General features: G+C 40.8%; 1 protein-coding gene across 4 annotated transcripts in view; it reads left to right on the top strand.

The window, feature by feature from the left end:
* Positions 1-24,496, top strand: part of PAMR1 (peptidase domain containing associated with muscle regeneration 1) — a 55,863-nt gene that overhangs the window by 23,435 nt on the left and 7,932 nt on the right. For 3 of the 4 annotated variants that reach the window (XM_030950203.1, XM_030950202.1, XM_030950205.1), the window contains 2 exons: positions 3,275-3,382; positions 21,835-22,005. In XM_030950203.1, the coding sequence (XP_030806063.1) occupies positions 3,275-3,382; positions 21,835-22,005 (279 nt within the window). The remainder of the gene's footprint in view (positions 1-3,274; positions 3,383-21,834; positions 22,006-24,496) is intronic. The other variant, XM_030950204.1, reaches the window with a different exon arrangement.

The following is a 24,496-nucleotide window of genomic DNA, read 5'->3' as shown; positions in this document are numbered from 1 at the left end:
GGTGTAGTGGAATGGACTGAAGAAGTATGTCAAAAGTTAATTCCTCCTTTTTCTGCCTCCTCTTCCTGTGAGTTCTGTACTGGCTTAGAACCCATAGTTTGCTGAAGCAGGGGCACTGACTGCACACAGATCACTGGTTCAGATTCCAGAAAGGTCTTGATTGATACAAAATAAGCTGCAAAGCCTGTATCTCCTTTAGGAAAGGTCACTGTGTGTATAGTTATTAAAGGATGAAACCACACAACCTGCTGTGCTGCCTAGTCTGGAAGCAGGTGCTAGGTCCCATCCCATGCCAAGTGTGAAATGGGAACCAGTAATTGGCATGAATGACTAGAAGTCACTGAACAGAATTCAGATGAGAAGCATGGGAGGCCAGATGGGGAACTATCAGAGTCTCTTAAGGATTAGACATATGCTGGATCCAGTTAGATGAAAGCCAGTTACTGACTTTCAATAATGCTTTCCTTTCTGTACACCCAAGCTAGTGGACATAACATAGTGACTTTAAACATTTATAATATTGCCCCTTGTTGTTTGACTTAAGCCAGGAAATCAAGAGTCCTTAAAAAAGAAAAAATATTTAATGGTTTTTAGTATCAGGCATTTTCACTTGACTTGCTTACTTTTCCAGAATCGGGAGACAAAGCTGGGACAAAGACAAAGATAAAAGTTCACAAGCTTTAACCAGTGACTACAAAATATCAGTCTGTAAGGAGTCTTCTACTTCTCCTTCCCTTTCTCAGTGATATTTTATATTAGTTGTATACAGTACAGTTGCCACATATATATTTTCTTTTAACAAATGAATTACTGTCCTTATCCAGGCCTTAATCTTCAATGAGACATGGAAGATATTCATTGCCTAGCCATGTATAAATTGATCTTACATCACCACATGAAGTCTTCAGAGAAATCTATATGTGGCATCTATATATTTCTTACCTCATGCCATCTGGATAATAAGAAACTTCTCTGAGAGAAGCTGCTCTGAGGTCGGTCCATATGGTGGCAGTGACAGATCCTGGCACATGGGGGCTTTTCCTGAGTTGGGAGACACCTGAGCAGCTTGTGGAAGGCTGAGGAGATCTGCACAGTGCCAGAACAAGCACCCCTCTGTACCCCCATGCCTTTCAGAGCAGCCCAGGGTGCAGCCAGGGTGTGCAGCAGTTCATGGCACCTTGCGAGCACAGGGAGGGCAAGGTCCTGCTGCAGCTTCAGAGCGGAGCCCAGGCAGGCGTCAGCACCTCCTGGGAGGGAGTGCAGCTGTGGTGTCCCCTCGGCAGGAACCTGTCCTCTGCATGCACCAGGAAGGAGGTGATGACCCAGGCAGGGCTGCCACATAAACATGGAGCCATGCAGGTCTGGCTTCAGGGAGGGCCAGAGCCTGTCTCTTTTGACTCAGTCATCGCTGGCAACCTCTCTTCACACACTCCTCGAGCAGAGGGACTGCAAGGCAAGGACTGGGGTAGCAAAGTCCTTCCCACCATAAGAGATGCTCAGTGTTGTTCCTGAGGAACCTCAACATACATGAGCCTCTGGGACCTGATGACATACACCTCAGAGTCCTGAGGGAATTGGCTGATGTAGTTGCCAAATCACTTTTAATGATATTTGAAAAGTTGTGGCAGCTAGGTGAAGTCCCTGGTGACTGGAAAAGAGATAAAAATGCACCCATTTAAAAAAAGGGATAGAAAGAAGGACCACAGAAACTACTGACCTGTCAGCCTCACCTCTGTGCCTGGGAAGTTCATGGAACAGGTCCTCCCAAAAGCTGTGTTGAGACAGATGGAGGGCAGGGGGGTGATTCAGTACAGCCAGAACAGCTTCACCAAGGGCAAGTCCTGCCCTGACCAATCTTTCTGGCTTTCTGCAGTCGAAGGACTATACCAGTGCATAAGGAAGGGCTACAGATGTCACGTCTATGGACTTCAATAAGGCCTTTAGACATGGCCACAACATCCTTCTGGCTAAACTGGAAAGAGATGGATTAGATGGGTGAACTATTCAGTGGATGAGGAATTGATTGGGTCTACAGGGTGGTGGTCAACAGCTCAATGGTCAACAGCTCAATGGACATCAGTGACAAATGGTGTCCCTCAGAGGGCCATATTGTGATCTGGATTTTGTATGGTAACACACTAATGTTTTAGTGATTGTAAAGTAGTGCTTACTCTAAATCAAGGACTTTTCAATTTCTCTCACTCTGCCAGTGAGGAATTGCACAAGAAGCTGGGAGGGAGCATGGCCAGAACAGCTGACACAAAGTGGCCAAAGGGATGTGCCATACCCTTTATATGGCATATCATAAAAATATGGGGGGAGTTGGTTGGGAGCATGGTTGCTGCTTGGAGAAGGTCTGGGCTTCAGTCAGTGGTATGGTGAACAACTGTGTTGTGGATAGATAGTTTTTTCTCTCTAGCATTATTTCTCTCTCTCTCTCTCCCTCCTCCTTTCAATGTAATTATTGCTCCTATTATTATCATCATCATAATATTTTATTTTATTTCAATTATTAAACTGTTCATATCTCAACCAATGAGGCTTAGTTTTTCTTTCTCAATTCTTCTCCTCTCCAGCAGTGGTGGAGTGAATGGCAGCATGGTATTCAGCTGCCAGCTGGGGTTAAACCACAATAGTTCTATTGACTCATCTCCTCTTAGAGCAGGCACCAAAACACATGTGTGTGCATGTTATTACACAATGGAATTTGCTGGTATTTAATGCACAGTTACACATTCTGATATTAAGTTATGCTGGTGTATACAAACTGTATACAGTTTGATGTGTATCATTGTTAGATTGTTGTATGCAAGAGTTTCCCAGGGACAAAGCAACTCCCAAAATCTAAAACAAGGTCCAAGACACAAAAAAAGACCACAAAAACCATGGATCCCAGAACTTATCCCTAAAGTCTGGGCTGAATGGCAGGAAAAATGTAGGTTGCTATTAGACTTTAATTTAGTCTAAGCTCTAAACGTTAATTGAACTTGATGTAAATTAGTTTTGTTCCATAAATCTTTCTCACCACTTAACTGCAGTTAAAGGAAAATGGTAAAAGTAATGTATGCTGGGGAAAGAATTGCTTATCCCTATTAGATCCCTCCTCTAGTAAGTAAGGGCAGAAGATTTTTTGACATGCATCAGGCCCTTTACTGTGTCTTTCTAACTTCTAACCATGTTAATATGTAATTTACCCCAAGACACAGCCACCATGAGGAAAAACAGGCTCCCCATCCTATGAGAGACCGTGAGCATTCTTGCTTTTCTTTTACAGCTTGTTCTTCATCTCCATGTCTTCATGATGGGACATGCATTCTGGACAAAAGCAGCACCTACAAGTGTGCCTGTCTGGCTGGCTACACAGGGAGTCGCTGTGAAAACTGTGAGTACAGGCACTGTGTGCATGACCAGCCTCCAGGGCTGTCACTGATGCATTAATTCTAAGGAGTGTTGGTGTGTGTAGGTTTGGTCAGTCATAGATTCAGAAAAGGCACTGAATTTCTTGTGGCATTTTTTGAGGCGTGTTTCTTGCAGTTCATGAAGATTTCCACTCAGTCATTCTGGAGATTTATGTCAATGTGTAAAAAGGTAAAACAGACTTGAAGCCTGGAAACTGCACACAAGAAATCTTTGTAATGGATTAGCCTTATCAGACGGAAGTATCTCTGCCTGCTGCTTTCCACTATGTGCATCAGCTGCTCTCCACTGAAAACACATACCCCAGCTGAGCCCTGTGCTTAATGCTCTAGACTGAGTTAGTCAAATTCATCTTTCCTCACATTCCTCTGGAAAGTAGAATTTTGGCACCATGAATGAAAGAGACTTGGGATCAAAACAAATGGAAAAGGGTAGATTCTGTTCATATCTGTACCCATAGTCATACACCTGGTTTTGTCCTGACAAGTGAATTGTAAAATTACTGGATTCAAATCAATTGTCTGTTCCATTGATTTACTTCATGCATGAGAATATCTTCCTTTAGCAGGGCTCAAAAGAGCATGAGGGAGTAAGAATTTTGCAATATATGCCATGATAAAAGCTGTATCATCTATACTAGCTGAAAGGAACATTCTGCAATACTTGAAGTCACTGAGCTGATCCTGGAAGATTTCACTGATAGTGGTGAAATCCACTTGGGATCATATTTAGCCCAAGACAGAAAGCATGGCTTACTCTATCCTGCTGTGGCATTCCTCTGGCCGTAAGGCACACAAATGACATTTTATCAATAGAGATATGAAAACAGGGTAGGGACAGATAAGGAATGTAATAGGAAGCAGAGTTTTCAGTTCTATGTCAAAGGAACCAATATACACCAAACTTCACTTCAAAATCTTTTCCCCATGTATGCCATTGTTAGGAGTGGATTTATCTCCTGGAATTTCTTTTATTTAATCAGGGGAGTTAAATCATAGTGGCATGATATCTCCTTTGATGAATCATTTTGAGGTAAAAGACTTTTCAATTTCTACACATCCAGAAGTAGCTCAGATATGAGGAGAGGTTACTTCATATTTTCCAGAAACCTGAAAAAATTTTGTTTCTGAACAGATTGCACAGATTCCTGGTACGTTTTCTTTAGGGAAGAGATTGCTAAAAAGTGGAAGTTCCTGACCTCAGGACTAAGAGTGTCTGGCTCTTCTGCTAACAGCCTCTTTCCTGTGAGTAGTTGTTTAGCAGGTCATTTAGGGACTGGAAACTCCTGAGCTCTTCGCAACTGCTCAGCAAGATTAGTTCTGCTTCTTTAGAACAGAGTGAGGAAAAAAAAAAAAAAAGAAAGATTCCTGTCTGATTCAGAACCAACCAAAATTTCAAATAATTACATTTCCAGCAAACCTCAGCCCTAGTTTTGGCAGGCTCTACAGTACAGGCAAGGCAAAGAATGAAGCTCATATTCTTTTACTGACTTTCTTTTGTAATTCCAGTGTAGAAGCTTCACCAGTGCAAACAACAGGGGAGATAGTTGACAAACAATAGGATGGGATTTCTGTCACTGAAAGCAATGAAAGGTACAGGTACTAACAGGATGAAAGAGAGGAGACACTTAAACACATATACAGTAAGATTTTTAACTTGATGAGAATCTTTTAGTTTGATTTGTAAAAGAACAACTTTGGTGGATAAAATTCTGTTACATTATGATGTTTGTGGCTGTATGTTTGCCTTTTGCTCATGCTAGGGATAATATTGTTTTCCAGCATCTATATTACTGCCTTCTATGTGAATAGCAAACCTCACAGTTAGAAAACATCATGGCAAAACTTTTTTCTCTCCAGCCTCAAGTAATTTTTTTCTTAAGATATTTCCTTCAGTTTTGCCAAAATGCATCCTAAGTATTTTCCAATGTATGGGGAGAAAAGCCAGAAAATTAAAGTTTGATTTGGTTTTTTAAGAACAAAAGGAAGAACTGGGGAAAATATCTATGGCTGTAATTCTTTAAAAGCTAGTTGTAGTTTCCTAAACAGCCTTTTAGTTTAAATGTTAAAGAGAGATTGTGTTTTCCTCAGAATTTTTCTTTCTGTTAGGTCTTTCAGCAGAAGTGCTGTCTTTTGAGGTAAAGATGAGGGAAATAAATTTATTTCTGCAGAAAACTGTCATAAAAGTCACTTTTGTAGTACGGAATATGAGTTTGGGCACTATAAGACTGACTTTTTTTCAGTCTGGTTTTCTCGAAACCAGGTGCAATCCCATTAAAGTTAATGGATAAAAAATAGGTATAAGAGAGAAGAAAATTAGAGCCCCTTAATGTTAAGTGCATGTAGAAGCTCTGAGGTGGTGCAACAGAAGGTACCCAGAGAGATATGAGGGTTTTAAAGAAATCCAAGGGACATAGTTCAGATGAAGAGAGACTGTGGGATTATCTCAGGAATGAGTTAAGGCCAAATTAAACAAATTTAGCAATGAGTATTTCATGACAGAATCAGAAATGTTTTTTGTCCTGTACCATCCCAATGCAGCTCTATCTTTTTGTCTGTTACCAAGTTTAATTTTAAAGATGTGGGAATCACTATTGGAATTATGGAAATCACCTTAATGAGCTAAACCACAGGGAACCTATTGTTTCCTCCATTAAATTAAATTCCATCTATTTAGCAGGATGATCAGCATTGGTCAAGCTGCTTTCCTGGGGTCATATTTAACCCTAATTGACCTGTCACTTACAATTTGCAATATTAATAAAATAATCCAAGGTACAGATTACTTACAACTAGCAGTCTCTTTTATCTTTTACTATGGCAGCCAAGAAATTAACATTTTGTTTACAATTTGAAGGGCTAATATAGTGATCTAAAGGTTTCAACAGCACGGAGTGAAACGTAGGCATTTATCTTTGTGACAGCTGCTAATATATTTCAGTCAGTCCAGTTTCAGGGCAAGAAATATTTTATATAGATATGTTTGATTTTACTCCTGAGACTGTTTAAAAAAATTAAATGAAATTGTAAAACAAATGCTAACCTTCTATCTTCTGACCCAAAACATAATAAACACAAATCCTAAAGATAGCAAAAAATACCTTCTTAAAATAAACACACTTTGCTATCATGATACAGTAGGTAGAGAAAACTAACTCCTGTTTTAAATACTTGAGCTTCTTTCTGACCTTAAAGTGAATTTGCAGTATACCTACATCCCCCTCCCCGTGACCCCTTAGCCATGCTGACATGATTGAGAGCAAACTCAGGCTTTTCTCTTTGACCTCTGTATATTCTAATGCTGTCAGAGGCATTAGGAACCCACAAAATCAGATAATCTTGTCCTCCTAGCATACAAATACACTGAGACAAACCAGCAACTTCATCAAAAGAGGCAGGGGAAAAGTAAGAAACTGACTAGTGCACAACCTGCCTGCTAAAAACCATCCACTCTAGTGTCAGAATGCCCATGACTCTGTGCAGTGTGACAACTACTTGTCCAACTCAAACTAAGAAAGGTCTTTTCCGAAGTTTCCCTGTTGAGTTTGCCTGCTGAGGATGCAGCTGTAGAAACAGTATTGCTGGTACCCCATAGCAAATGCTCTTGCTCTCTGCTTGTCCTCCTAGAACGGGCTGTTCTGACTCAGAGTCCTCCCAGGGCTTGCTGGCCCCAAAGCAAGAGACCTTGACCTCATCCTGCCCAGAAATTTCCTGTTACCTTTATTTCAAACAAAGCCAGGCAAACTGGAGTTCCTACGCAACTAAGAAGAGCTTCACTGAATGGGGAATTCAGGGCTGAGATCTGATTTCCATTTTTATTCTGTTTCTTGTTCCTGTCTGCCAAGTAGGAGAGGTTTGTTCTGCATCCTAATGAAGAGTCCAATCCAACTGACAGAACTGTATAAACTAACTCCTTGCTGTAGCCTTTGATGTTGCTAGGGCTGGCCTTACTGTGTGCCAACAGGCCTCTGAATATAGCTTTCAGGCCTTTCCCCACAGCTGATACAATCCACTTCCATCCTTTTTGGCCCCATACATCTGTGCCTTGGGCTGGTTCTTAGGGATGTGCTCATCCTATCAGAGCCTCTTTAAAACAGGGAGGAAGCATTAACATCCCACCAACCACACCTCACCCCCTGTTCTGCTGTGGGAGAAAGGAGCCCAGCTGTCAGTGCTTGGCATAAGCTAGACAGAGTTTGAAACCCAGCAGAGCTGAGGATGAGGCACTGGGGAGAGGTTCTGGGCATTGAACCTAGTTTTCTTACCTAACCTTGGATATGGAATGCGGAGTTTTCTAATAGCATGCTTGGAGGGTTGCTTTTTTATAATTTTTTCAGAAAGATTCTCAGTAATAGACTTCAAGGAGTGCCATAATCACTGTGTAAGTGTATAATTACATTATATCAGTGTGCAATCACTTCACCATTTACAGCTCACATGTGTTACATCTTACCTACACTGTGTGATTACAATGGAGAACTTCAGGTATAATTAAATAAAAACCCCTGAGTCCTTTCTTGCAGTGTTGTACTGGAAATTAGCCCTATTCCAGCTAAGGAAAGTGTTCCTAGTAGAAATATGACTCTTAATTTCCCTGCTCCTGGGACTGCCATTGGATCTTTTTTGTTTGTTTGATTGGTTGGGTTTTTTTGTTTGTTGGTTGGTTTTGGTGGGGTTTTTTTTGGTGTTTTTTTTTTTCCTTTGGTGTTTTTTTTTGGTTTTGTTTGTTTGGGGTTTTTTTGGGTGGTTTTTTTTGGTTGTTTGTTGGGCTTCACTTGAATTTTCCAGTGGAAAATGGCTTGTTACAGATTTTTTTAAAGGGACAGGGTTCTTCCTCACTTGTGTCAAGGTCATATTTTTTGTGTGGCTATGTCAAAGATATGAGATTATTGCCACTCCTTCTCCACCACATTTCCATTGTCCTTCCTATTGGCATATGTGTTTGGGATGGGAATGAAACCCTGCTCCTGCTGTTGAAGGACATCTACCTGGAGCTGCTAAGGAGTAGAGGCTAGTGGCTTTTTTTCACTGTTACAATCCAAGGGCTGCCTTGAGAGGCACACAAAAACCTTTCACTCAGTGTGGCAGTTCTTGGGTTTTGAAGATCCATTAGGGGCTACAGGCTGAAGCTTAACACAGCACCACCCTTTAGCCTGTCATGCAGCAGCTCTGTAGTGTGACCACAGAATGGTCTCAGAGGTGGCTGTTTTCCAGAACTTTCCTGGAACTGCCTCTGAGAGGCAACATAATATAGAGAGGTTTTTAATAAGTCACTTCAGATTTCAGTTCTGGTGGCATAATGCCCTCTCTTGTTTTATTGAGCTGGTCAGAAGAACATTGTGATGCTGTGTAGATGTTTGCTGGGATGTTAGCAAACATACATCCTGCCCCACAACATACTCACTGTCCCACAGTACACTCCGTTCCAGGAAAATCATGTGCTTACAAGGCAATCTGTATTGGTTAGTGCCTAGTGCAGGAATTTGAAGGGCTTGTGTTGAGATGGAGGTAGAGATTTCTGCTCCCAGTTTTCACTTCAGTATATTTTCTGGAGATTTCTCCCTTGTTTAGAAGGATGTTGGACATGCTCACAGAGAAACTGCCAAACCACCAAACACTATGTGTGGTGATTTAAGATAACCTAACATCAGTTCTGGGTTGTCTTAATTCACTAAGCAATAAACTAAAGCTGTGCAGCTCGTGTTACACAAACAGCCAAGGTGCCTCATAGGAGGACAGAAACACCTAAGACAAAAATGATGTTGATGGCTGAGGATGGATATTGAAACAAACATCTGAAGCAGCCACTGAACAACAGCTGCTGTAAATCAACCTGCAAAAATATGATCCCTAGGACTGGCCTTTCCCTCAGTTCCATCAGTAAGAATGTTGGATTGGGTAAGTCACACACTCTCTGGGAGGAAGGTGCTCATACCATTTACCAGTGTTTGATCTCATAATACTTTTATAGTGTCTTGAAACTCCAGTGAGTAAGTGTCACTGACAGCAAGGCTGAAAGAGACAGAACATCTGCTTTACTGACAACTTCTCTTGCTGCTTTGTTATTTTCCCAGTGTCAATTAACTAGACAATTCTTTTAGTTTTTCAGAAAGTGAAACGTATCTGGGAAAACTCCATGGTATTCTGCCCAGAGCACAGCCCCAGGCATAGCCAACATCTAAATAAACAAGAAATTGTCTCTTTGTAAATCAAATCTATCCAAGGATAGGCCTGCCATAGGAAAAGAAGTGTATTTCTAAACTACATTAAATATATTCGTAGCAATCTCTACTTGCCCACCCCAAAACAATACTGAACTTTTTCCTCAACCTGTGAAGACATCTTAGAGATAAAACCATCCATAGGATTCTCCCTGGTATGGCTTGCCATGTGGAAGGATGAATCAGTATCAGGAGGACAGGTTGGACCAAGCTACATCTCAGGCATTTTCCCCACACTAGATGGGACAAAGATACTTTTGCCTGTCATTTCACCACTGAATCACTTAGGAGGCTGAGTCTTTCTGAAAAGGCTCCTCTAATGCATGGCATAAACCAGCTCTTCAGCACAGAATGACTGCCTGCAGCCCAAAAACCAGTCTGCATCACTGGCACACTTCAAGCTCAACCCCACCTTCTGCAAGGGTCCCAGAGTAGGGGGCTGGAACACAGTTGTTAATTTGCTGATGGAGGTGCTTTCTGCCTCCAAGCTGAGTGTGAGGAGATGTAACTTTTGGGTTTTTTGGAGTTAGAAGAGCTGAGAGAAAGGCCCAGAGTAGATTATAGATTTGGGATCTCTGTCTATATCAACCATTCACCATTGCTGGCCACCTAGCTTCCCTCACCTATTTCAGCATCCTCCTAATCCTCTTCCCCATTACTGGAGCCCTAGAAAAACAAAATACTCAATTTCTAAAAATACTCTAACAGTTTTGAAAAAACGCTGGTCTTCTGAACCAATGAGTGAAGACTACACCTCTTAGAATTCCACAAATCACCTCAGAAAAAAAGGACTTAAACCTCTATTTCAAACTCCCAAAGCTGGAATTTTACATTAAACTATTTTCTGATTTCTACCCTTAAACTGCTTGAATGACCCTGTCATATAACCCTCACACAAGTTCCAAAACAACAAATAAAGTTAGTAACAGCCCCCACTAAAACTATCCTCACCCTGCAAGAATAAAACATAGCTACACCACTAAAATCTGTTTGAACAGAAAGCATGTCCCACTATCAACAGCAGCTATCCCAAACTATCAGCATTCAGTAAACTCCCCCAAAAACTACCTCCAAGAACTAAAACAATTCCCACACCATCACAACCAATCCCCCCAAGACTCTGAAAACAATCTGCCACTAAAGAAAAAGAATCAACATTATCCACTGACATTCCACCCAAATAAACCACAGACAACACCAAAGACATAAAGGAGACCCCCAAACTCAACAAGCACCCACACCCTACAATAGATGCCAACACCAAACCTACCTCTCCAGAATACAGTGAGGGATTGTATGCAACTGCTAACCCTCCCAAAACAAAGCACAGACCTAACAAAAGTACAAAATAGGTCATAAGTGTTCCTGCTTGGCCTCTCTCCAGTGTCTATGGCCTGAAAACACATCGTCGTAAGCTTTAATTGAAGGAACCCTCCCAAAATACAACTTTGCTTTTTCTTTCTTCCCTCTCCTGCCCTTCTGTTCAGTCCTCTTTGAAGCCTGCTGATACACTGTTTGTACTTCTGGGGTGCAAGCACACGGACTGCAGCTCTTGCAGTGCTTTGGGGTAACCTTAAAACTATGGTAAAAGTTTGCTGAAATAATCAGCATTCTTCAATGCTTACAGTTTTGTTCTTTCCCTTCCCCCTCCCTCCAAACTCATTAAAAGGCTTTGTTCTTCCTTGAGGATTATACACTCAAACATCTCTGAGGCAGCTACCTTACACACTTCCCTTCATGGGAATCATTGCATTGTCTTCCATGCTGTTCACTGGTGATGCAAAACACTGCCAAGGCAGAATGGCCCCAGGAGGCAGGAATAATGACAAAATTGACCAGGCAGAATCCCATTTGTTCTTTCTTACAACTCCCACTTTCCACTTTGGTTCCTTCAGGAGCTCAGAAACTGCATTTCACAGCCAATGAAATTGCCTTGCTACTTCCTTAGTACTCTTTTGCTTTTCAGTTCCCTTCATTTCCTTTCCCTATCCTCTCATCTCAATGCTTGGTAATTGCCATCTCTTTTTCTAAAATGGGCAATGCCAGATCTTACTTCCTGTATGAAATTCAGCTGAGATCCCTGCAAAAGGCTGAATGAAATATTCTGTCAGCTATGCCAAGGTGAATCTATATCATTGTATATTGTTCTCTTGTTTCAGTTAATGCGCCTTCAGAAACATTTTTTCTGAGCAATATGCATTTGTTTAGAGTGCCTTTTCCATCCAGTATTGCTTGGGCTTATCCCCGTTTATTTGGAAAGATGACATCTCCACAAGGAAACACCTCAGGATTATTTACTCTCTCATTTGTAATTTGATGTAATAATGAGCATACCTGCTTCTTTCTTGCCCTATAATCTTCCCCCTGAGCAGACAGTGCTCTCCTCTGCAGGATGATATTGTGGTTTTTTCCCAAGAGACACATTAGAGAACTTATGATAAATATTAGCTCTTGCTACTGATAGAGAAATGAATGTTGAGGATTGTTAGGATTTCATTCACTCCAGTATCCCACGCACAGACAGGTCCAGTTGTGTAATTAAATAGGCCATCCAAGTACCGGAAAGGTTGTATCCAGAGACATAGCCTTCTAAGGGCTAAGAACAATGCTGATAAAGATTAAGTGGCTAATTGTAAGCAACAGCCTCCAAATTGCCTCCGGATGAATAAATCACAGTGAGTGATCCAAGCATATTTTCTCATGGATACGGTCTCATTCACAGAGGCAGGGAGTTAGAAAACATCAGAGGCAACTTCCAATTGGCTGGAAGGGAATGAAAAGATTTGGTTTTCAGTAGGGATGATGTCATAATTTTGTGTAATTATTCCTAGCTGGTGGAACTACTGCAAAAGCAAAGAGGCCCAGAGAGCAGGACTGGAAACCTACTCTCTGACTCTTGGAGCTGGTTGATCAGCCACTCTTGTTATGATTTCCATTGACATTTCCAAGATTAATGTGAGGACTGGCAAAATGCAACAGTGAGAGGTGATTTGAACTTCCAGGACTCTTTCATGGGGAATAAATTAAGGCCAAAGACCTTTGTAATGAATAGCCTGTCCCAGCATTTCTGCATGAGCTGTGGCTGGAGTTGGGCATGGAGCTGGGAGGATGTGTCCTGGGACATCACAAGAGGCATGAAGGAGGTTAGAGTGTTTCCTCTCTTTTGAAACACAAGTGACTGAGGGCAGAGGTAGTTTATCAAAAATCCTCCCTTACCAGAAACCTAAATGAAGGCTACTGTAATGCACACGCAAACTTTTGGGGAATAGTCGTTACTCATTCAGGACTTGTATTTAATACTGAGGGCCAAGTTCCTGAGGGATACTGGCTCTTTTAGCTACTGCAATCACCATGACATGAGCACTTCTGTGGAGCTTAGACTTGGCTAAGTGCTTGTGGTAACACAGAGGCTTGAGGTACCTCTGGGGCCCCTGCCTAGAGCCTCATCCACTCCTTGCTGAGTCTGTGGTGACAGGCATGACCAAGTAGAGCACAGCTCCTTTGATAAGTGGCTGTAGCTGTTCAGAAAATACTGCCATCCCTGTGAACACCTTTTTATCACATTAGTTTCCATGCTCTTTCCTGTACAGGATCTACTGTGGTGTTTCCAATCATTTGCTCTCTGCTATGAGAGTCTTGCTTTAAAAAAATTAGTTTATTAGTTTTCAATCCAAACCTTAGCACTCTTGGCTTTCTTTGCTCACTCCCATCTAATTTCTGGTTCTAAAAGTTGCAGCCACATTCTTTTTTCATCTAAATTGCAGAGCCTGTCAGCTCCAAAAAGTAAAAGTTTTGAGTGAAACCAGAGAAGACAAGCGAGCATTCTAGTCATCAGCAGCCCCCTCAGACACAGCCCGTGTAAACACACACCACCCCCAGAAAGCATTTTCTTTAGAGTCCTGACCAAGACCACCTGTCCTCCAAAGCTGTTCAGCTCCCAGCAGTCTGTTCCTGCTGTGGGGAAGAATGAAGATCACATTGCAAAGCTAATGCCATCGAGCCTCTCTGGCTCCCATTCACATCCAGCTCTTGCCAGAATCTGGAGCAGAACAGCTGGGCTCCTTCGTGTGGATTCTTAGTCATCAGTGCTCTCCTGTGCAGGAGAGGTGGGACGTTCAGGGAGGTGGTGAAAGAATGTTAGTTTCTTTAGGCTGGATCCTGCAGTGTTTGCTCCATTTATTCAGGAGATGTTGAGCTGAGAGTTGCTCTTGAGAACAGCTTCAGAAGATGCCAGGCTCTTTCCTGAGTATAAGTACCATCACTGTGAGTCGAGCTCCTTGTAGAAACAAAGCCTGTGCTGAAACAATTGTAGGCTCAGAGAGAGTGTCAGCAGTGTCACAGGACATTCCCAGCACAGTTTACACATTTTGCTCTATGAGGCACTACAGGATCTCACAAACCCTATGTTGCTATCAGCAGATTTATGATATGCCCATGATCCCAGCATGCAGAGAACCTTGAAGGCAGACAGGAGCCAGACAAGAACACTGGGACTCCTAAAGAATCAGTCTGGAGGCAGGGTTCCTGCCTCATACTGTGTGTGACCTAATACAAGAAGGTCTCTAATGAGCATAGAAGAATGCACAGCCATGCTGCCTCAGGATGGCAGGATAGCCTGACACCTCCCAATGCAGATTATTTTATCAAATCCACTGCCAAACTCATATGCTGGTTTGAAAGCCCTGTGCACTACTTATGAGAAACAGTAGAAAAGCAGGTCTGAGCACTCTGAGCCGTGGCCTCCAGGAATCCCGCACCTCATTCCCTCTTGGAGGATACAGCCATTCTAAAAATATTTTGACAGCCAATATCCTTATGCTTTTGGCTAAAGTTAGTCTCTGTGGGCTTCTGTGTTAGGCATTAGCCATCTCTGGCTGCTATGCCAAGCTGCCAAAGGAGGATGTCTCTGGAGAACCATCTGAGTCCTCCCCCATGACAGTTCTTTGCTGGCAAACCTTGTGAGAACCTGGGGTGTCCTCACCTTGTGGATGCATGCTGGGGAGAGAAGGGATAAGCATAGGAATAAATGGTATCAGAGATTTGGACTGACATCAGAGACATGGACCTGACAGAGCTCATGGGCCAACATTAAGAAATAAGCTCTGTTTTGAGTGAAGACTACAGATATTGTCTGAATTCAGAAGAGCTCTTTACACATGGGGCTTTGCAAAGGGAATCACAATACCCAGCACTAGCTGCTGAGCTGCTCATGGCTGGGTCCCTCCTTAACTCACATGCTTTGTGGTCAGACACTCTGAACTATCTGCTCCCATATGGCTTCACCTCCTTTGGACAAAACCGTGCTGCTGAGAATAGTATGTTGATTACTAAATGATATAATAATTACTGCTGACTTTGCACAAAGTCAGGTCAGTTTAAGTGCAAATGTAGTAAGAATGTCAGGAGATAACAGGAATGTTCCTAGCTCTGTCAGTCACTCTCTGCTTGCCTTCAGGTTAATCACTTGATAACTCCATGCTGGAGCTTCCCCAGTAGTAAAATTCCAATATGCTAATGTTAAAAAAAATTTTGGAAAAACAGATATTACTATTATGTAATAATACTCAGGGAATCAGGCTTGCCCTCTAAACAAAACTTAAACCAAGAAAAAGAATTTGATCAAATCAGACTTACACTCAAAATGGCAAACAGGATGGGATTTGCCACTATTGACTTTAGCAGGCTTGGCTGTAGGCAGCCTTTGCAAATACCAGTGAGCTGTATGAAGTGCATGTAGGTGGAGCTGGCTGGGAGTTTTCTGTTAGAATGGTTTCATAACAGTAAATTTCAAAGAAATTTGTATTATCTGTTGTATTTTCCCTTTAATTTTTGTTTTCTTAATCACAGAGAAGGAAAAAAACGTCACTTCCACATACTCTGCATGTTGTGCTCCCTCCAGCAACAGGATCCTGGAGCCACATTTCTCAGGCTTCTAGGTCCTCTAGCTCCAGAGCACTTGTTGGCCACTGCTGTGAAACCATGAAAAATCCAAAGCTCAGATCCAAATCCTGATGCTCAGATCCCTGTGCAGGCGTTTTTCTGGCTCAGGGGTTGCTGTGACTTTTAGCAGCATGCAGAGTAATGACAGCACTCACTGGGGAACAGAATGTAATTTAGGCTTCCTCCAGACAAAATGTCCTCTTTTTGAGGATAGTTATTTAAATTTCTTCAGTTTCAGTCAATCAGGCTTTCTCTGACAGTCCTTAGAATGGTCTGGGTGGCATGGTGGGCCCAGGGGTTCCATCCTAAGTCCACAACTCTTTTTCTGCAGAAAGATGCTAGGATTCCTAACAGCAGAAGCTGCTCCTATTCCCCTGCTGGTTACCAAGTGCTGTGAGCATTTTCAGTGTTTGGCCTCCTGAGCACACCAGCACAGCTTATGCAAAAGCAACATTACAAGCACCTAGAAGAGCTCTGTGGCCCCCAACACAAGAAGGATGTGGACGTGTTAGAACAAGTCCAGAGGAGGGCCAGGAAGAGGATCAGGCTGGAGCACCTCTCCTATGAGAACAGGCTGAGAGAGCTGGGGTTGTTCAGCCTGGAGAAGAGAAGGCTCTGGAAAGATCTTAGAGCAGCTTTCCAGTACCTGAAGGGGCTACAAGAGATCTGGAGAGAGACTTTCCACATGGGCAGCTAGTGACAGGACAAGGGAGAATGGCTTTAAGCAGAAGGAAGGTAGATCTAAGTTAGATATTAAGAAGGAATTCTTTACTGTGAGGGTGGTGAGGCACTGGCACAGATTGACCAGAGAAGCTGTGGATGCCCCATCCTTGGAAGTGTTCAAGGCCAGGCTGGATGGGGCTTTGAGCAACCTGCTTTAATGACAGGTACCTTGCTCATGGCAGGGAGGTTGGAACTAGATGATCTTTAGAATCACTTCCAACCCAAACCATGCAATAATTCTATAAAAAATGTACAGAGCTATACTACATAGGCAAAATGTGCTATATACAGTAGCACAGCTCATCCTGAAAGCCAAACTCTGACTTGGGAATATGCAAGTAGAAATACTAAAATATTTTGTAAGCAAATTACGAGCGAAATTCCATATAAGCTCTTGCACCTAATTTCAGGGACGGACAAAAAGGGAAATATAAACCTTTTATTAGTACCACCAATGAGAAATGAGATTTATTTCAGGCATGCAATATATTATTGAAAGGTTGTGCAGAATATAGAGATCATAAATTATATGTATGAAGGGGTATATATTATTTAACAAAGTGGGTGAGAGGAAGGTAGCAGAAAAAAATAGCATTCGTTTAATGAAGAGACTCTGGGACAAAAGCAAATGATAATTCCATCAGGCAGGATTTGAAGGATATTGGAGAGAGAAAAGTGTGGCTCAAGAGATCATCTAATTTATCTCACTGGTGATAAAATGAGCCCAAAGACTATTTCTAAATGGCAGATAATTCTGATCTAAGGAATGTCTCTTACATATAATTTAAAAGGGAAAGGAATTTGTACTGTTATTATTAATAATAGAATATTTTACTTAAAAATTCAGGAACTTACTGTTCCTCTAGTCAAGTTTTTCTCAGATTGAGGAAAGTTATCCATGAAATGTGAAGCCATTTTAATGTTTCATATGGGCCAGAAATTGTTTTCTTTTCCCCAAGAGACCAAAGCAAGAGGCAAGAAGTATAATAAGTTTTATCAGGAATGTGTGAGTTTGTGATAACTTGAGGCAGCTCTGTTTTTTATTATCTAACAGCTGTTCTGTCACAACTTAGCATTTCTGCCAGAGGAGCCTGTAACCACTCTCTCCTACTTTGCTCTCAAGCCAAAAATTCATCTCAAACCCTAAAGTGGCAAAGGTTACCTAACATGGCTGTATAGATTAATTGTAGAACTTTCCAGGAATAACACTGTGTAGCAAAATAAGGAAAAAATTAAACAAAAATCTCTCCGCTCATGATGCATTTGCTGGTGTTGCTCTGTTCCCTACATTTCTGTTCCACTTTTTTTAGCTGGAGTTTCAGTTTTCAAATGACAAGACTCATAAAATTTCTACTTACATCCTACCATACCTTTCCAACATTTGTCAAGGAGACTTTTATAATTTTTTTTTTAGTAAGAATTATCCTGTTCCTAATTTTTTCCTGCTTGAATATACTTTGTTGTCCTTTAAATATCTTAATGTATCCTTTCTCTTTTTTACATTTTCAATCATTATAGTTTTTGACTTTTGCATGAGCAGGCTGGTCATTCTTAGCTCTTAATCACTTTCAGGATTATTTTTCCCTAACATTAGTTTCACCTTTCTAGATGTAAATTCACCAGGATCTTTGTAGATCTGATGACATCCTGGCAAGAAGAATGGGATCAGGACCCTCATGGAGTCTCTGGACTGCTCAGATGTTTTTTGACAGAACGTGAATGAATGTCTTTCATATTTGGCTGTCCATTACCACTTCATAGTAGAATTCTGTAGACTTCTACTCCATTTTCTGGGTTCCTGGTGGGTTTGGTCCAAGAGGAAGGTGCAGAGGTTGAACCTTTGACACATGTCCCATTTGTCCCAAAGGCAGGAAGCCAGAGTCACAGGGCAGTAGGAATGTTTGTGTTTTTTTCATGTGGAGCAGAGCAGTCTAACTAGTGGCCTAGGAATGGTTCAAGCTCATGGAGTGCTCCTGGCCGTTCCACCATGTGCTTCCCAAGGGAAATGCTGTCCAAACAGCTCATAGCCCTCTCTGTGCTGTAGCAGTCAGGCTAGACCATGCACAGGTACAGCTGGGGTGGGGGTGGCTGGAGGTGAGTGAGAGTTGTGAGGGGGACCCAGCCCTCTCTGCTGGACCATGCACAGAAGGAGGAGTGATATTCAAAATTCTCAGTCCATCCTGCGTAGGCAAGGGAATCTGAAATCATATCAAATACCTTAGGAAGCTTAGAACCTGAAGACAAGTAGGTCAGATCACGTGGTTGGATTTTATGACTAATGTGTATCCAGAGGGCAGAGCTAGGTATGAATGACATTTACAAAATGTTCTTTTACTTTCCTTTTGACTTCTGAGAAATGTCTGTTGGAGAGTTGGATTTAGTTTTTCACCAGGAGAGAATATAGAAAAACTTCAATAAAATATCTCAAACAAAGAAGGCTGTCTGAAAATTCAATGAAATACACTGCCCTACTGAAAGATGTAACAACCAGTCAAATTCACTCTTGATGGGAAGCTATCCACAAAAAAATAAGATGGACTTGGATGAAACACATGGGGGCTAGGATTCCCTTCATAATAACTCTTCAAAACTCCATTGCCTGAAGTGTTCACAAGTAAAGGGAAAAGGTGGAAAAGAGCTCCCTGAAACACATTAGGTGAAAGGGATAAAATGCAAGTCAAACTGAAGAAGAAAAAACCTACAGAGTTCAAACCAAAGCAGTAAAGAGCAGGCACTAGAGTAACTGTATGAGACTTTCACTGAAAACAGAGAACTCAGCTGTGGGACTGAGATGCAGGGAACATCTCAAGATTCAAAACCACATTTAATTTGTAGAGAGAAAGAATGAGCTTACAAAATTATCCATAGTAAAAAATTAAGGGAGTGGCTCTGTCTCCAGTGGCAGATTCATCCCTATGTTACAAGAGAACAGACAACCAGTAGTTAGAGGCATGGGTAACAAAATGGACACATCTATTAATAAAGCTAAGGTGTTTGCCATCGGAGAAACCCTACAGTGGCTCTGTGACACAAGTGGGTATGAGCTAATGCTTGTAACATCCCTGTGATGAAAGGCGTGCTCTCATTTGTCACATACTGCAGATGAAGCAACCTACCTATGACCACATTTCTTTAGCTGTGATTAGATCTCATGACCTTCTGCCTCCATGTCCTCTGCTCTAGTCCATAGTTCAGTATTAAATGAATCTGTGTATGAAATACTGAATTTTCATCGTAAATAAAACCAAAATTGTGCCAGCTGGCTCCCAGGGGTGCAGAGAATCTAAAGAAAGTCAGGCAACAAACAAATCAAAAGGATGAGAAACTAAATCTCTTCAGCACTTAGGGAGTGAACAAGGACAGATACTGGTAGTTAGTAAGCAAATGTAGCTTGGTGACATTTTTTTCTAGGATGGACCTGGAGCACAAAAGCACCAAAATATTTGTTCTGCAGAGCTGAACTGGACCATAAGCAAAACAAAAAACCTGTATTTATGACAAAAAGTAAAAGTCTGAGAGGTGCACAGATAGTTGGTCTAGTTTTCTCATTTGACAAGCTGAGTGTGACTTTAAATTGAAAGAGAGAAATAGAAATGGAGGGAAATGGATTGCTGCTCAGAGAAAGATATGGAGGGAGTGACTGGGAGTACAGAGATCATGAGTGGGAAGATGAGTGTTCTGAGAACTTAAAACACCTAGAAATTCTATGTTCCCATTATTTATGTTTCATTTATCTATGTCCTTAGGTATACACATATGCACCTATATATGTATGTATGTATATATACGTGTCTATATTTCACATGAGAAACATCAAGGGCTAGGAATTACTATTTTTTAAAATTCTTTCTTATTATTCTTTTGCTAATGATGACATTAATGAAGAATACTTGTAGCCAAGAGGAAATGCTGACCTACCCTAACTGGACTTGATTTGATTAGGAGCGTAATAGTCCAGGCCTCAATCTAATGGTTAATTGTTAGACAGTTTTTCTTGCCAAGATCTTTGCTCACTAGTGCACAAATGATTTTTCCAGCTCATTGTTGACGTTTTCTTTATGTGAATCATTGGATGGTCCACAGTCCATATACATGGATTCATTTATGTGGGCTCTGTGTAAGGATTACAGAGCAAAGGACTTAGAAGTTTTCCTCTGAAAGTTTTAAGGATAAAAATTTGGCTGCAGGTTAGCAAGCAACTGGCTATGAGGCAAAACAGAAAAGTCAAATTCTAAAAGCATAAAGTAGGGATGATCTCTTTAGAACTGATCTATCTATTGTCAGCAGAGTACCACAGGTGATAGGTAAAAAACCCATATGCATATCTATGTCTTGCACTGAATCCTCTCCCATGCAGTTTTTCACAATGAACGGCCCAGGCAAAGCCAAAGAGATAGGTAACTGTGTAGATAATAAACCATGTGTTTCCTACATTACCTACAGAAATATACATGTAATTTCTACATACAGGAAACTGGCCTTAAAAAGTGGCTTGGAGAAGGTTAATAAGGCGTGGACATTCTCTGCCTCTCATAATGAAGAAAGTACAGCATCAAATAAAATTATCAGGTGGCAGGCTAGAAACAAAACTAAAGAAGGCAGTGCATGTTTGGCACTTTGTAGAATTCATTGCCACAGGATATTGTGGACACCGAGTAGGTGGTTGAGTGTAGAAAATACTAAGACAAATAAATGTTAAAAAAATATCAGCGGGGTATGTTATACCAAAAATGCCATTGTAGTTCAGGTAGTCCTTGAGCTTCACACTTTTGAATGCTGACAGATTATGCCAGGAAAGTATTCTACATGCTTGTTCTGATTTTATAGTCCTTCCTTCAAATCTATTGTTTACCACAATTGGACGGGTTTATGTGCTAGGTGGACCTTAGCATGGCTGGCTTGATGCTGTCAGAGAAATCTTGCTTTTGATGCTTAATTTAATATTTACTACTTGCAGTAATTATATAGAACATCATCTGTATTTTCCCAATATCCTGTGGAAAGGGTAAAAATCCCAGTTTAGTAAATATCAAAGTTCCTTTTAAATATAATTATGTTAATGTTTGATTTACACAAATAATGATGCTTTATAATTTCTGAGATGTTATCTAAAAATCTATATAAAATGTAAAGAGGTATTTGAAAGAAATTCAGTATAAAGCTTTTAAGGATCTAGATTTTTTTCCTGACCATGCATGGTAGCTCATTTAAAACGCTTGTTAAGATGGTAAGTATTTCAAGTACTAATATTCCAAGCAAATGAGCCCTAATAGTTCAAACATTTATGCACATGATCATGTGACACTTCAGAGTAATCCTGTTGAACCTTATGATGTAGATAGGTTTTGAAAAGTGGGATGTGTGTGTAGAACTGATGTCTAAACAACTTTCTAAAGATCAGCATGTACTGCTCTTTTAATTTTAACTCCTGTGTCCATTGTAATTGGTTTTTCTATGTTCTAAGTAAAGAATCATCCTAACACAGTCCTGTTTTTGTAATAAAGTGGATTTTTTTGAAATATCTGAACTGTCAGTGGTGATGTGTAGGACTCCAGGTGCTCCTGCTCATGGTATTGTGGAAGGAGATGACTTTAAATACGGGGCCCGGGTTTACTTCAAGTGCAACGCAGGTTACAGCTTAAAAGGCAGCCATGTTGCCTACTGTCAGCTTGATGGGATTTGGTCAACACATCATCCTGAATGTGGTAAGGTCACTTTAAGTTTTAATTCTTATAAAATCTTTTGGCCAATGTATTCCCATGAAACTAGACTATCAGTTTCTTGCTTGAAATTTGGTAGGTCTGTGACATAACATGTCCTTTTGTCTTGTCTTTAAGAAGCAGTAGGAATTCTTATTTTACTCTGCTGGAACCCCAGCCTGCAAGACTTTTTTATATAAAGGTCTGACTGAAACATCACTTTACTGAAAACTAATAACCTCAAAGTCTTTAGGCATGTATCCTCCTGCACATAGAGAGAAAATGCCTAGAACCAAAGCCAAGTGAGGGACATAGTGCAACAATGAATAGTTACTTCCATTACTATGGTGTCTGACACCTTCTCTGCAGAAGCCTGGTGCACTCTGTGGAGGTGAACAGGAGCTTACTGTGTGAACACAGACTCTAATAAGACTCTTATTTCAATTCCCATCCTAGATAGAAGTTGATGTAAAAGAAACTTCTGATTCTGACTGTGCAGGATGGCATGCCTACCATTTACATTGGTTCAGCTGTAAAACTCCTTCTTGACATCCAAAGAGACTTTAAATTTCCTTAGTTGATTTGCATTGCATAATTTCATTTTCATATTCCAGAATAATTTGTTTCAATTGATAAAGTGTTTTATAAGTGTGTTATGTCAAACAATGTACATTTTGGGGGGAGTGTTGTAAAACAGCTTTATATAAGTTCATTTGAAAGAGCAAGCAATAGGTACTCTTCTATCTAGAGAAGTCTCCAATTGGAGAAAATGTAATCTCAAGATCATGCCAAGTCGCTGCTGCATGATGGCCCTGGCTAAAGATCTATAGAAAGAGCTGTCTTTAGATTTGGAAGTCACTGAACTGCTAGGTCTCTCCTTCCCAGATGTTTTCTCTTTGTTTTTACTAAATCAAAAAGGTCATAACCCTGAGCCTAAGGAAGAAGACAATTACTGTCAAAGTACTGAAATAAGAGAAGGCCTTAAGTGACTTACTTGGTCAAGCTTTTGGTACATTTGGAAACACGCGCACTGTGGTGATCAGATGATGCCTCCAGGCCAGCCATCAGTGCAGAAAGCAACTTGCAAATAAAGCATTATTCTGTGGGGGATTCTCTGTAGTCTTTAGCTGCTATCAAGTTATCAGTCACTTATGGTTCACAACTGAGAGAGCCTGTGAGGTACACAGAAGGAAAATGGAGCCAAATAAAAAGGAGACAGGGCTCTGCTTTTCCCTTTCTCCTGATAGAGAGGAGGTTCAGAAATCCTTGTTTACTGAATATAACTTGTGGAAAAGTATTTAAATACATATATAGCTTTCAGCATATGCTAAAATCCTATGCTTGCAAAGAAAACACTGAAATATAGACTTGGCTTGAATGCTATACTCACTGTTAAAAGCACACGCTCTTCATTGGAATGGCATTGTTATGGCTGGCTGTGTGTTCACACACTTTGCTGAGCTGGGCTTTGTCTGGGGGCACAAGGTATGACTTTGTGACAGGACAGGGCCATACCCTTTCACTGCAACTGTGCTGATTTCACGGCAATTTAAATAAATGTCTGAATGCTTTGTTACATGTTGGTGCTTTTGTGAACTGAGGCTCAGCAGGCAGCCAACTCTGAAGCACTGATATGAAGAGGTAATTTTGGGTCAATTGATATGTCCCAGTCCTCTGGGCACTCTGTGAGCAGCACCAACACCAGCTGTCTGAACTAGATGTGCACTGGTTATCATGCACTGAGGCACCAGGCAGAGAAATTAAATAGGATTGCATGTTAGTGTTGTCCTGACAAGAAAACTGAGGTGAAATCCAAAGGGAAAAAAAATGTACCTTGTCAGCTGCTGAATAGAAAGAGCAGAGTAGTTAAAAATAAAGGAAAAATCATCTTCTAGGATCATATAGTGAATACTGTCCTCCAGATTTAGGCCAAAAATCTAAGTTTATTGAGGAAAAAACCCAGAAGAACCAAAAACACAAAAAGAATTTAAAATAAGTGGAAAATACTGGGAAGGAGGAACTAAAAGAGGTTTTATAGGCAGAATATAGCATAACTAAGTGTTTCATATTAAATTTTTATTGTCAGTAAATACATACATATGTTCTCTTTCATTTCATGTATTTCCCTGGATTATTGAGATATCTCTCTCAGTGCTAAGAAAACAAAGTGCAACCAAACATAAAAGCAAAATTAAGTAGTCTAATTTTATATCTAAGTGCAGTGAAGTATTGAAAATACAGAAAAGGGAAAAGAATGCCAAAGGCCTGTTTCCTGCAAATAATTTAAGTGCAGCCTTTTATGCTGTTGAAGAAGCCTTGTTAATATTAATGGAACATTAACATCATAGAAAGTCAAGGTTCTTTTTCAGGATTGTCAGCTACTTCTTAAGGTTTTAACAATTTGAGAATTTTTACCAATTTGAGAATCTTATGCTTTCAGTGAGACTGAAGTGTGTATTGTAAACAGACATCCCTACATTATAATTTCTTCTTTAAT

Source organism: Camarhynchus parvulus, chromosome 5 (genome assembly GCF_901933205.1).
Source record: "Camarhynchus parvulus chromosome 5, STF_HiC, whole genome shotgun sequence".
In the NCBI taxonomy this organism is placed as follows: Eukaryota; Metazoa; Chordata; class Aves; order Passeriformes; family Thraupidae; genus Camarhynchus; species Camarhynchus parvulus.
Note: the sequence above shows the minus strand (reverse complement) of the source record. Positions and strands in the feature narration are given on the sequence as shown.